Genomic DNA, 14,119 nt, shown 5'->3' on the forward strand with positions numbered 1-14,119 from the left:
ATGGCAGCCATTGTGGTGCTGTTGGAAATGTTTCATAAGTAACATTAATGTACTTCATTTGGAGGTCAGGTCTTACACTTCTGTGTTCCTCCTGTTGAGTGCCACAGATTGATCCTGGCTGCGCGATCAGCCTGCTGGCTGCTCCCTGTAGCATATGAAACATAAATGAACTCTTGCACACTTACTTGAACCACGAAGCTTGCATTCTTCTTCATGGAAAAACAGTCTTCTTGTTCAGAAAACTTGAGGTGGTCATAGAGTTAGAATAGGACAGGGAAGAAGAGAGAGATGCTATTAACTCCTGGTGCGTAATTAAACAACACACACGCACAAAAGACGGACAATAATGTGGAGGACTTCTGTTTTATCTTACAGCCTGATGTTTTTTGCTTGCTCTTTCTCCTTTACTTGTAAGCTATGCTTATTTGGGTCTGACTCAATACTTCCACATAATTATGTGCGTGTGTTGATTTGTGTCCGTTGCCCAAGGATTTAAGTTCAACTGCAACAGCATTCTACAAACAAAGTACAAACGGCTGCAGCAGGTTCAGCGCCAGCTCACGCAACCAGTGCTGCTTTCTGCTATGTCAGAAGAGGTGGGTTAAGAGACAGATGTTGTAGTTACAAGAATGCAGTCATTTATACACAATATGCTTCTTTACCATAAGCTTATGCTGTTTATCTACAAAGTGCAGAATTTGTCATAGAGAATAGAGCTATATAAATGGCACAAGGATGTTGCCGTCACAGGTATGGTACAAACACATATCAGTACTCATAAACGTGTGCGTGCAAGAGAAGAATCTTAACAGACTCCGTAATCACATCCCCTGGGATATCTAGATAACATAGTAAAAATGCAGTTTGGCCTGAACTACTGATTGAACTAATATTTTTGGACTCTGTTAGTACTTCAATAAAAGTTGAAGCTAGTAACTTTCAATATTAGGTAATGTTATCTTACTATTACTGCTTTTTATGCTCAGGCCCCACCCTGAAGAGATCCCTTAGTTTCAAAACAAAGGGTAGTAAAAAGCACAGCCATTGAAATGAGGTTTGTAATACAGTTTAGGTATGTATTCATGCTGTGGCCATGAAAATGGTTTACTGCTAACCTATTTCTGTTTTAAAATATTAAAAAAGCTTGGCAATAGAGATTGCACATAGTAATTATTATGAAACATGTAACAACATTTCCTTGATTTTTTTTTTCTTCCACGAAAATACTGTATGCTTCCAGTTCAATTTATTTTAAAATCTGAATCACTCTTCTGCTAAATGCTTTCTCCTCTGTCAGAATGCACTTAATCTCCCCACACCTACGGTTTTATTTTCCATCATACTGTTAAAATCTATCACTCTTGCCTTGTTTTTTATACTGAGTGCAGTAGCAGTTTACATTTATTTCCCAAGTCAGTATAATTTTAATTTCTGCATACTGTTTGAGCAAGCTTTATAGTGTGAAAGGAAAGCCAATGATACAATCAGGATGAATAAAACCATTTGGGATTATGTAATGTTTATTCATGTTATTATGCAACAGAATTATTACTTCTGGCATCCTTAAATCCATTTTGAGTTCAGCAGTGTTGCCTGCTGTCTCATACAAGACTTTCTTTGTTTCTACTGACTCAGCAGAAAGCAATGATGAGCTCCACAATTAAATTAAATTACATTCCTGGATGAAAAAAAATGGTGCGACTTTTCACAGGAAAAGCATCACAGTCTTTGACTACCAACAATGTAGGCACTGATGAAAAATGAGCTTTACATTTCTGAGTGGTCAAAATTCATTTTTTTTCATGTTGACCTATAATTTTCATCAAATGGCGTGACTTTTGCCATATTAAGAGTCTGACTATGTAAGCGGCAATGTCAAACATTCCTTCTCTTTGCTATACTTGGTGTTTATTAAAAAATCCCAGCATGAAAGAATTGTGGCAAATTGCTTCACTGACCAGTATTTCACAAACAGAATTTGTATAATAGATTTTCTTAGGGTAAATTTAAAGTTGTTGTCATCTTTAACATCCAGGCAGTGTATAAATAAGAGGATAATTGAGAATTTTCAGTCGATGTTGGTGGTGATGTACTTGGGCTGATTCTGTAGCAACATTAAGTGGCGTCAAAATGCAGTTGTACTGGAAGTAATACTGTGCTGTCTAGCCTTGTGTCAAAGTAGTCAGGGGTCATAAAACAATAAAATAGGGAACTGGGGAGCTGGGAGGGGACACAGCTTTGACAGTGCAGTTACGCAGTAGAGCACAGGCATTGAGCTGGACAAGACCAGGAGCCAAGTTTGCGGAGACAGGGTTATGTACACAGACTGGAAGGACACACAAAGCTCTCAATCTCAAGGCAGGCTATAAGCTATTTATGGGCTTGGAAGATGATGTTAGCAGCAGTACCTTTTTTTTAATATATATATATATATATATATATATATATATATATATGGAAGGATGTTGGTGTGGGTGGAATGGGGAGAAAGATCCAATGCTGTAGGCCTTTTAAATCTAGATTAGTTTAAACTAGCAGAAAGTATTTTGTGTAGAGGCCATGTTGTTGTGGCATGTCATTGAATAATGCAACCTGACTTCTAGTTTATGCAGCCTGCCACATATGAATTTCTTAATAGTTGCATACAAAAGAAGTCCTGGAAGAACCAAAAGGGACTAAGATGTGCTTTTAGCTCGGAAATTCAGCCTAAGCTGCTAAACTTGTTAAATTAAAGGTGTGTTATTATGTGTGCATGGTTGTTAGAAATGCTCTTAGAGTTGGGAAGTTGACATAGTCGTTTGTAGCCATCTATGCAACACTTTTGCAGTTGGACTAGATGATCTTTGAAATGACATTTCAGAGTTTTTTTAGCTCCTCTGTAGGAGATTTACCCACTAAGAAATGACTGTCCTTGCCACATGCTACAATGTGTATTTGACCTGACATCTTATAACGTGTATCGGTGTGTCATGTAGTTTAATAGAAGCATCGCCATTTTTTTTACAGTGTTCTTTTTTCAAAGTGTTTGCCCATACGTGGGTTTGTACTGTTCCTTGCTTGCTGTGCCCTTAGTTGCTGGCTTGGGACGGTATTCTGCAATCGCTCTGTAACAGTGCAAGAGCTACGGCCTTATAAAGGTCTCTTTGATTGAACACTTGGGTGTCTCAGCCCTACATTAAGATCCAGACCGACTGGCATTGCATGGCACTGGCAGGAGATTCCTCCAAAGACAGGAAAATGGCTGAGGAGGTACTGGGGAGTAGTTTTCCTTATGGCAGGAGTCCATTTGCTCTCAAGGAAACCTTACGAAGAAGTGAGCTGGAATCCGGCCTGTTGAGTCGAGTGTATGGGTCTGTCACGTTTTCAGTTGTTGTTCCTAGCTTCCGCCATCTGCTCGTTGCAACAACGTGAGGTTGGATTGGTGGTCTTCTACACCGGTTGTGCGGCCTCTGCGTAGAAACGATACTGCTTAGCTCCACAGAGTATGCCCCCTGTGGGCTCCAAAGTACATCCCAGAGCAGGTCAGTGTTTATGTGCCCGTCTGTGGCTGGAAGGACTGCGGCATCTGGCAGGTACCAGCACCCCTGAGGTGGAAGGCACGGTGTACCTGGCATTGCAGTCTGTAGCCAGGATTACTGGAAGCCATTTCCGGGTCAGAGTCAGGTGAAGTATCTGAGCTGGCTGCCACCTCTTGTACTTTGTTTCCCTGCTCAACATCCCTTCCTTTCTCTTTTATGCACGCTGGTAAGCAACTCAGCCTGGCATCTGTAAGCAGGCTTTAGCGCCTACAGGCTTCCAGGACAGGTTGGAAGCAGTGTGCGTGGAGAGGGAAGGGGAGGAAGAGGAGTTAAGACAAGGGATGTTAGCAGAAGAAAGAATTACTACTTACTGCTCCTGGGGCACAGGGGAACTGCCCCAGCTGCCTGTTTCCCTCTCTCATGGACTCCCTATAATCCATGCCTGTGAAAACTTTTATTAGTTCAGACAGTTTTACGCAAGTCCAAAGACTGTGTGGAGTTCTTCCCTTGTGGAGACACTATGTAGCATTTCCTTCATCTACAGAAGTCAAAATATTTTACAGAATGTCCTGAGTTTACTGCCAAAATGAGGAATAAATCCTATTTCCTCGCCTTCGTTCTGGTGCCCTATTCACTTAGCCATCCGTTATTTCTAGTATTAATTTATTGCTCAGTTTGGTGACTGGACATTTTGGTGTTCCTATGCACTGAAGAGAGGAGGATGCCAGGTTTTATAGAAGTAATTCTTCTCATAATATGGGACAGATTTGTTTGTTGGGTTAGAAAAATATTTCTAGCAAATGTCATCTGATGACAGCTACATCTCAAACAGTATGAAACGCACATGACTAAGAGTGCTACCTGACTTACTGGTTTCTTTTTCTTGGTTTCCTATTTTAAAGTAGGAACTTGCTCAATTTCTATGTCCAATCAAAACCATCACAAGGAATACTTGTGCATCCTAACATATTATGAAAATAATGTCACTGGCCTGATGCTGTGAGAGAACCTGGCTGTGGCAAACTGCAGGTCTGTGAAATGTGTCAAAAGAAAAAAATAAAAAAAAAATAAAATAAAGAGTTGAACTAATCTGATATATCAGCTTCATTTAACTCAGTGAAGACAGATAAGAGGGTGGGAGGGCTTTTCTTGATTTTGTTAAAAGGCTTAGCAAGACGGATGAGAGCCAGAATGAGAAGGAGCTTTTTGAGTGTAGGAAGCAATGAGAAGGTACGTGTGTAAATCATACAAGATAGCTGAAGATTGGGACTACACCATTGGGGCAATTTTTAGACTCTTTAAAAAGCACGTGTACTACATAGTGAACCTGCCAGAGGACTTGATTCTCATTGAATAATGAAGCCACATTCCTTTGTGTAAGTGCCTCTAAGAAGTGGACCAAATTGTGAGGAGGAATTTATATTTTCCCTTGGCAGGGATTTTTTTACGCTGTTGTTGGACAATACCGTTTTAATATAGATCTCTTTGAAGATTCAACCGCTTTATGGGCTCGCTTAAATTCCTTTATATGCATGCAGCAAGAGGTGATATGTAAATTAGGTTTCTTTACTTTTGCTTTGATTTATTTAGAGCTAGTTCCACATCATTCTTGATAACCAAATGAGTCTGAATTTGCATAACTTCAGAAGGTGTGAGAAGCACTGCTCAGTGCCTTGGTATGCACGTTGTTTATTATTTTCCCCTGAGTGGCTTTAAGTAGCTGCAAGGTGCTTGAGTGAAAGGGTTCTAACTGAGCAACAGCATTTGTGTAAGGCTTTTTTTTTTTTTTAACCTCTGAATATGACCCACAGCTTTTGTCACTGTTAGCCAGATCTTCAGACAGATACGTGCCAGACTGTGAGCTTTAAGGATATGAGAAAATGAGAATGCCTTTTGAACAATGATCATGGAATTAATTGGTCCTGGAAACTTGGGGTTGCTGCCAAGAAAGGTTATTTATGTGGTAAGAAAGGAAGGGAAAAGGGTGGAGCTTTGGAAATCCAGGAATACCCCTAGCCGTCAGATCATAGGAAGGAGCTCAAAGTTATTTTGGCTTCTGAGTTTGGTGCAGTCAACAGACAGAATTCTGATTTTCAGCAGCATCTGCAATGAGGAAATGGGAGTTAGCAAAGGGAGAAAGCTCTGCAGAGAGCTCTGAATTCATTTTATTTCCAATTGTGCGGCATGATAAAAGCAGCCACTCTAGCGAAGGAAAGCACCATGCTGCCTGGAGCCTGCAGGCTGCAGGAGATCCTACCTCTGGCCTCCCCACTCCTGCGTTCCCAGCCGTGGTTTCCTAGAGTGGAAATTCAGCTTCAGATTCAGAGTCTTATCTCATGTGATCTATTTTCCAGGCTGACGGTTCTGCAGCACAGAGGACAAGGACAAAGAGGACAGTGGTGGGATACAAGGCTCCTACGTGCTGCCCGAACCACAAAACTGATCGCAGGAGGAAGCATAGATGTATACACCCAGGGGCCTATCCTGACAATGCTTGAAGCCTCGGGCTTCATTTGATAAACTTAGTCCAGTCACTGATCTTTGTAATGTACGCTGCTATGTGGTATTGTTAGTGCAAAAATACCATTTTTCATAGTTTTTTTTAATGATCATGTGGTCTGGACAGGGGCAGTAGGCATAATGTGCCCAAGTTTGAGTCAGTTCAGCATGATTGTCAGCTGCTGTGGATTTTATGTCTATACACACATGAGAGAGTCTTGCTTCCTTCCTTTTAAGGGGAGCAGGTCCAATTATAAAGTTCATTAGAACCAAATAAGTTGCTAATATCTTTGAAGTTGTCTTTTACAAAAATACTTGACCAAAGTGAAAAGAAGTTTTACATAGCATCTTGAAGCCTTATTGCTGCTTAAGTTCTGTGTTGTTTTTTTTTGCCAAGGAATACGGTTGTTCTTCAAACAACTCTGTTTTAGCTACTTTAAGTGATGTGTGATTGCCTGTTAAATGAAGGATGCCTCAGTATTTTCTTCTGTCAGACTAGTGTTATGGATGATTGTATTTCTGGAACTTTTGAAGCTTAATCATTCCATGATTTAAAAAAATAAAATTAAGGATGAGTATGGATATTGTAGGCTTAGGCTGGAGAGTCTAAGAAGCATTATCAAAAAATTAAGGTTAAAATTACAAAAAGCATTTTATTCCTCCTTTCAGAAGGTTAAAGCTGATTGATATTTAGGCAAACACTGAAATGAAACAGTCACTCTTTAGATTAAAGAGACTTATTTTTGCCTAACATACAAATGACTGCAATTTTGGGCAGTTTTAGTCCAGTGTAGGGTGTCTGTCCAGTAAGTTAATAAAAATAACTAGAATGGAAAACTACCCATCTGGAAAAGCTGTAAGCTTCATACGAAGTCAAAAGCATTTAGAAATCTAACTGTCAAAATCAATAAAAATGGAATTTAAGAGGCACTAGTTAGTTATGTGCTCTTGAAAATCATTTTTTTGCAGAATTTTTAAATAAAACAAGTCTTTAGTAAAGTGATAATGTTTTAAATGACTAAACCTCTAGTATTTGATATCTGATGTACTTACTGTTCATGCCATTTGTTTTCTTCAGTATTTTTTTAGTCTGCTTAATGAAAAGTGATTACATTGATTTCATTCCATGATTCTCACTTTCAGAATTGTAACAGACAACATTTTCATTGAAAAAAGCTGCAGATTAGTGGGTTTTGGGTAAAAGAGATTGTTTCCAGTGACACTTCTGAAATCACGACTAGCAGTCTCTATGTCTATTTGGGTCGCAGCTTATTTTTGCACTGTTCAGATTTTTAACTGTTCTTTACCTTGAAGAGCCTGTTGTTCCTATTGATAGGAAGTTTTACTAACTGAGGAGTTGAGGAATTTAATTTATAATGCCATTGAAGATTAACAGATAGGATTTGTACCTCTGACACACGAGGCTGTGACACCAAGAGCTGCATTTTGTCTGTTAAGCTGAATGAAATACCTGGTGACTTTGGGGCACGTGGAGGTGTTGCTTTATTTTTCTCTCCTCAGCAGACAAAATGGCAAGAAATTGGTGTATCATAGTCGGTCCTTGCAAAGGAGGCCTGATGGGAAAGAGAGGCGGCGGTTGGAAAGGCTGCTGACGGTGTGTCCGCGCGTTCAGAAAGGCCCCTTGTCTGTACTCACCTGGTCGTTAGCCTTCTTGATTACAGGATGTCGTAACCTCGGACCTGCTTGCTCAAGCCCTGTGTTGGGGCCTGCTACAGACAGACCACATCTGTCGGCTGTTAAGATGCTATGCATCTCTTCCTCATCCTGCAACAGTGTGTGCAGCTGCCTTGCACTCTCACAAAGCCTTGGTGAGTGGGACTGAGGGCGGGTTCAGGAGCCAGCCTGAAGGGGCAAGGGCAGGGCTGGAACTGCGGCCAGCTTGGAACCAAGAGACAGCTCCTTCGGCACCAGGCATCTGCAGCTGCGTTTGGAGGACCTTTTTAGCCTAAAGTGGCTTTCAGTTTGTGCAGAGCTCTCCTGTTTCAGCAGGAACTGTAAGCACGGATAATGTTTCCTGCCCTACAGCTGTAGGACAATGCCCTTAGCAGAAAGCTTCAAAACCCTCTGAAGGCACAGTGTTGCAGAGGGTCAGTGGAGGTGTTGCGGTGATGCTAGGTCAGTACCCGCACAGTCTGAAGAATAAGGAGTTGAAAGGACATACCTTAGTCCAGCCTCTCTGTGCTTGCTCTTGAAAGATGTCCTCTATGTGGTAGGAAGTTTTTTGCTCATCACTACTCTTGCAGATTATCGGGGCTGTAATTCTTTGCCTGAAAAGTCAAAGTGAGACTATTTAAATATATATATGGCATTTTATATTTGTTTGTTGATTTTCAGCCAAGAAAACTTGCTGAATCTGTGAGATGTTGGGGTCTAGGACCTTTGTTAGGCTGCTGCATGTGTTGTTGATGGAGACAAAAGGAAGGAGAGGGAAACAGAGCAAACCTTCTGGTGGCTTCAATTGGTACCACATAACAGCGATCACCGTGTGCCACTGTCAAAACTTGCAAAGAGCTTTAGGAAAATCTTTTAATAGCAATAGTTACAGTATGCCTCTGCGCAGGCAGTCAATGCAAAAACAAACACAAAAACTCTTGCCTTTGGGTAGCCTGCTTATGTCAGTGAAGAGATGGCCTCTTGATTAAATCCAGACTGAGCAGTTTCCTGTTAGCATGCTAGCTCAGCCCACAATGTCTTATTCTGAAAGTCTGCCAAGTCCTTTTTCCTTTTAAACTTACAGGCAAGCTTACTAAAGTAATACAAATACAAACAATCCCTAAAAGTGTCTTAAAAGGATTTCTAGCAGTTTCATGTCTTGCTGACAAACTTAGTTTTAGATTTTCAGGATTTGGAGGGTTTTTTGTTGTTCGTTGTTTGTGTGTAGGGTTTTTTTGTTGTTTTGTTTTATATATGTATAAAAAAAAATAACAAGCTTCTCCTAACATGATGTCTTCGGCAAGTTGCAATTAAAGGAGAATTTAAAGGAGCGTGTATCAATCTTGGAAGCAGATTCTGTCCTTGCTTAGTACACGTTCACATCAGTGAATGAGAGGGGAGGAGAAGACAGCCTTCATTCAGCCTGTCATGGAGCGGGGAAATCTGCTGGGTGAAAGACTAATGGCAAAGTGCTGTGGTGCAGACTTTATTCTGTGTTTGAAAGAGGTTATGTTGTGTAACTAGTTATTTTCAAAATGATGTTTTAATCATAAGATGAAAGGTCAGCAATAGATTTTTTTCTAAGCAATTTTTGCTTAGTGGAAATTTGAATGGAGGTGTATAGTGATAGTAACAACATATCCTTTTAGGTGTTTCTGTAATGGTGGGGTTAGATATAATAATATGCACACCTTTAAATGAGATATATAACGTTATATACCTTTAAAACAGCCACAGGACCTGTGGAACAGAATTTTGCAAGTTACTCTGGTGTAGTTTCAATCATTCCCTGTGGGGCTGCATTGACGTTGCTGTGGGTTTTGGTGCAGCAGGCTTGTGCATTGCCCTGTCTAGTTATAAAATGCATGAATCGGTTCATGACACGAGACTGTTACCCAGCCTGTAATTTTGTTGTTGCAGAGGTAAACCTGCAGCGCTTCCAGGAATTGTCTTACTCCTTGAACCCAAGCTCATTTTCACTATGCTGGCCTATGTGATGCTGCAGCCATGGGTAAAAAAGGTTGGGCAACTGGTCTGGGTTATGCTTGACCCCACCAAGAGCCATGAAGGGCTCAGCTTTAGCTGGAACACTTTTGTAGCCCAGTTCCTTGCGTGGCTGCACGAAAACCAGCTCAAAAGCATGGCAGCGGGTGGGCAGAAGAGGGCCCCCGGAACGGCTTTGTTTGGTGGCACAGACCCTCTGTGAAATGGTGCCACCTTACTGCTGAGATATGGCTGCCTCTCCTGGGACCTCAGCTTGCCAGCTGAACCAGTGGTCTTCACGCTCTGTTGAGAGGTCCTGGTGGCTTGGTCCTACAAGATGCTCCCGTATAGTCCACTGCTTCCTGCACACACACAGGCACTTTTCTACTAAAACCTAGTGTCTGGAACCATTTCTTGCTAGGAGGTCTGGAACATTGTGGGGTACTGCTAGAAATAAATAATTATCTGTAGTATTTAGAGATGCAGAAGCTATTATGCCCATTTTTTTCTTCCATTTTCTACTCTGTTTTAGTAGGTTGTATTTTAGTGTTATACCGAGAAGTTGCTGGACCTTCTAAGCTGGGAAATGTCCTAGTGCAGGAGCAGCAGAGCTTTAGACTCATTAAGGATGTCTATATTGCTGAAGAGAAGAAGGGTTATCTGTGATAAACAGTTGAAAAGCAATGGAAGTTAGTGCTATTAATGTGAAATAGGCTATCCATTCCTAATTACTTCATAAATAGCTTACTTCTTTTTCTTTTTTGTTTTGCCAGTATACCAATCCAGAGTCTTTAACACCTGTAAGTCATTAATGCGGTATCCTCAAGTCTTTAGTCTAGTACCAAGGTGTTGTTCTAACATTTAGCCTCATTTCTAACTCATCCCTTATTAGATAATTTCTGAAGCACAATCTCTGGTCAAAATGGCCTTGTGCCTGAACCTCATATTTAGCCCGGGAGGCGATTCTTCAGGGTGAATTTGAGACGTGTTGTCAAGGAGCCACACAGAAACCCAAAACATGTCTTAAATTGTTACTTGGGGGAGTATGTGGCATTGATCATTCTGCTCCCATTTGAACACGGACTCAATATTCAAAACCCAGAAGAGCTGTTAAATTGTAAAATGTTACTGTAAAGCTTCTCTGGGAAATCTGGCATGATGATATGAATCATCATCATCTTCAGGATGCAGAAGGAGCTGTTAGCTGGGTAAGGAAGGCTGTGATTCAGGAGAGCATCATCACAGCAGTCCCAGCTGAAAGCTTGCTGTGAGTGCACATATGAGAAGGAAATCTGCAGAGCAATAATGCTACGCTGAAAATGGGTTGAACTCCTTGGTTTTTGTTCTGAGACTGAAGGAGAATTGATGACACAAAGACTAAGCTTGGTTCTTGTCTGTTCTTGACAAGTAAAAGTTTATGTCTTGTAGTATTTTTCAACTGATATAATTAACCTAAACAGATTTAAGAATCGGTTTTCACAATCTTAAAATATTTCATGATGACATTATTTTGCCTTTGTAAAATCCTGTTAATCCTAGATACATACGTATTTGCTTTGAACAGAACATTTTCTGAGCTCAGTGAATGTGAACAAGTTCATGTACAAAAATCATGGTGATGTCTGGGGATCTTTGACAGGGTTTTTCTTTTCGTTTGTGATTGCAAACCCTCAGGTAGGATGAGGCCATCTTTCTCTCAAGGGAAACAGCTTTTTTTTGTTACAGTATTGGTGCTGTGTGATTACAGTGATTAAATAGTCATTATGCATGTAATTGCCATCAAGGTAGTGGAGCAGGTGCGTCACAGCATGTTCTCAAGCTGAGGACAGTTTGGTTCCTGTTAAATAACAGCAGCAGAAGGGAAGCTGTACTATTCCTGATGCTGCCTCTGTAGGGCTCAGCCATTTCTGTATCAGTGGTCTTGTTGAACATTCCTTTCCACAGATAGCCTATTCAACCGCTAAAGAGAAATTTCCTCTTTTTTTTTTGGTGTTTATTTTTGTTTGCTCGTATAATTTATAATCCTGCTTTTAAGGCTTTTCGTCAAGATAAGTATTTAAATCAGTCACAAACATAATTTTTTGAATTGTCCTCTAAGTAGGAATTCTAAGGGAATATTTCTTGTTCTTTCAGATGTGAAGCAGGCTCTAAGCAGTAAAAGCAAATGCTGACAAAAAAAACCAAAACCATCCACCCACCCCCCCGCAACAAACAACCAAGCCAAAAAGCCCAAACGTGTGATTAGTTGACAAGTACTGTGACAACCAAGAACTGTAGGAGATAACTGAAGTGTTATAATGGCACGTTTGCAAGATGTCTTTGATACTTTCTTTGCCCTCATGAAAGGCTTAGTGTCCGAATGTGCTCATGACCTTAGGTTTTGTATCAGCCCCAAGCTGGTATTTGCAGCAAAGGAATCACAAGTTCTGACGCTAGTTTAACTGTGGTCAGTTTTAGTGGTTATTCAGAAGTTAAGTGAGACTGTGAATCACCACTATTGTTTCCTCTAGCAATGTTAATCTTTGTGGGATAATGAACTTTCTTTTACATAATATATATGGTGGGATCACAAGATAACTTGATAGCAGTCAAAATATTGAATATTCTGTGGAACATGTCAGAGAAATCAACTTACTAAATAACCTCTGTTATTTGATACAGTGTTTGGTGAGCCCAAATCTACAAAATATAGTAACTAAATCTACAAAAAATAGTAACTAAAGATGGGCTACCAACTAACTGTCCCTGTGAAAAGATGAAATTTAATCTGTTTTAGTGTGATGACTGTGTGAGGGATTTGGCTTCTGTCTGATTTGTGTGTTTTGTCTTTGCTTTAACTTTGTAGGTTGAAGGGGACCAGTTACCTCCAGGACATACTGTCAGCCAGTATGAAACATGTAAGATCAGGACAATAAAAGCTGGAACTTTGGAGAAACTTGTGGAGAACCTTCTGACAGCTTTTGGGGATAATGATTTTACCTACATCAGTATCTTTCTCTCAACATACAGGGGCTTTGCTTCTACTAAGGAAGTACTAGAGCTTCTCCTTGACAGGTAAGAGCCAGTGGATGGTGGAATCTGAGCTGTCATTTATGTGACAGGGAGACGTTGTCAGAAATTTCTTCCATTACTTTCGTTGGACGTGAACTGAATAACCCAATGGACAGATGTCAAGAATACTGCAAGATTCAGAATTCCAGTGTAGATATAAAATGTGTAAATGTATGCTGCTTATATTCTAATTCTCATCAAAGCCTGGTAGGAAAATATTCCCATGTCAGGAAAATGTGCCATGTCTGGCTGCTAGGGAACCAAACTGGGACCAGCACAAGAAAATTAACCTAGATTTAATCACACACACACACACAAAAAAAAAAGTGTGCTGCAAAGTCATACCTAGCATAGATTCATATGTTTTGCTGAGCACTAGCGTTTTCATAAATAACTCTCGTTTTTTTGAGGCCTACTGATTTGAAACAGGGATTGTAAAAAAGTAGGCAAAAATGCACCATCCACTTCTGCTACTTCATATGAACATGCAGTCATGATTTTTTGGAACTCCTTGTTCCAAAAAGGAACTCCGTGATGCCTCAGTAGTTTTATGGCAAGGCTTTTAAATCACGTCTGCTATATCTGTATAAAAGCTTAGAACATTTAGCATTATTTTTCTCACCTGAAATTGTAATTGAGATGTGGCTAGGTCAGAGGTGATTTTTTTAAATTTTTTTATTTTTTGGAAGTATCGTATCTATTTCATTTTCAAAACTGAATGATGGACAGAAACAGTTATTTTGGCATATAGCAGTTGGAGGACTGGCATTAGAACTCCTAGGTTTTAATTTTCTCTCTCCCACTAGGTAGATAAGGAACAAGGCATGGATAAGTTATCTGTGCTTTTCCTTTATGTCTGAAAAGGAGCATAATACCACTTGTTTTGTAGGAATGTTATGTGGCTCAATTAATAATGTTATTGAAGTGCCTAACTGCCAGGCCTGCTGCGATTGTAATAATAACTGTGTTTGCTCAAATGCAGCAACTTCACAGCCAGATAAGAAGTCAGATGAGGAAAGAGAAGCCATCCATGGAAGCAGACTGTACAGTTAGATATACTACAGTGAGCTTTACTTCTCAGTCCATATAAATTGTGATGTAGGACATAAAAAGCAACAAAAATTGATTGGGCATATATGTAGGAATAAAAGGATGCTGAGGGATTCCTTCTTTTGAATGCGTTATTCTTTCTATACCCTCAGTTTTGGGTTTTATGTTTTGGACATATGCGTCTTTTGAAGAATAGCATGTGAAAGGCACTGAGGTTGTGCAATTCTAGTAACATTAAAGCAGAGCTGGATGGCTGAATGACAATGTGTCATGAGAATCTCTGACTCCATAAGGATGTTAATTACCAAGGAGTCTCAAATTTGTCAGAGAAACCAATAGTTGTA

The 14,119-nt window shown here is 40.1% G+C and overlaps 1 protein-coding gene across 3 annotated transcripts in view; it reads left to right on the plus strand.

Annotated features, from left to right (window-relative positions):
* RGL1 (ral guanine nucleotide dissociation stimulator like 1) overlaps nucleotides 1-14,119 on the plus strand; it is an 81,887-nt gene that overhangs the window by 16,300 nt on the left and 51,468 nt on the right. For 2 of the 3 annotated variants that reach the window (XM_080602326.1, XM_080602325.1), the window contains exon 3: nucleotides 12,520-12,728. In XM_080602326.1, the coding sequence (XP_080458452.1) occupies nucleotides 12,520-12,728 (209 nt within the window). The remainder of the gene's footprint in view (nucleotides 1-12,519; nucleotides 12,729-14,119) is intronic. The other variant, XM_080602327.1, reaches the window with a different exon arrangement.

The sequence above is a fragment of the Anser brachyrhynchus genome, assembly GCF_964034855.1.
Source record: "Anser brachyrhynchus genome assembly, chromosome: 8".
Taxonomy (NCBI): Eukaryota; Metazoa; Chordata; class Aves; order Anseriformes; family Anatidae; genus Anser; species Anser brachyrhynchus.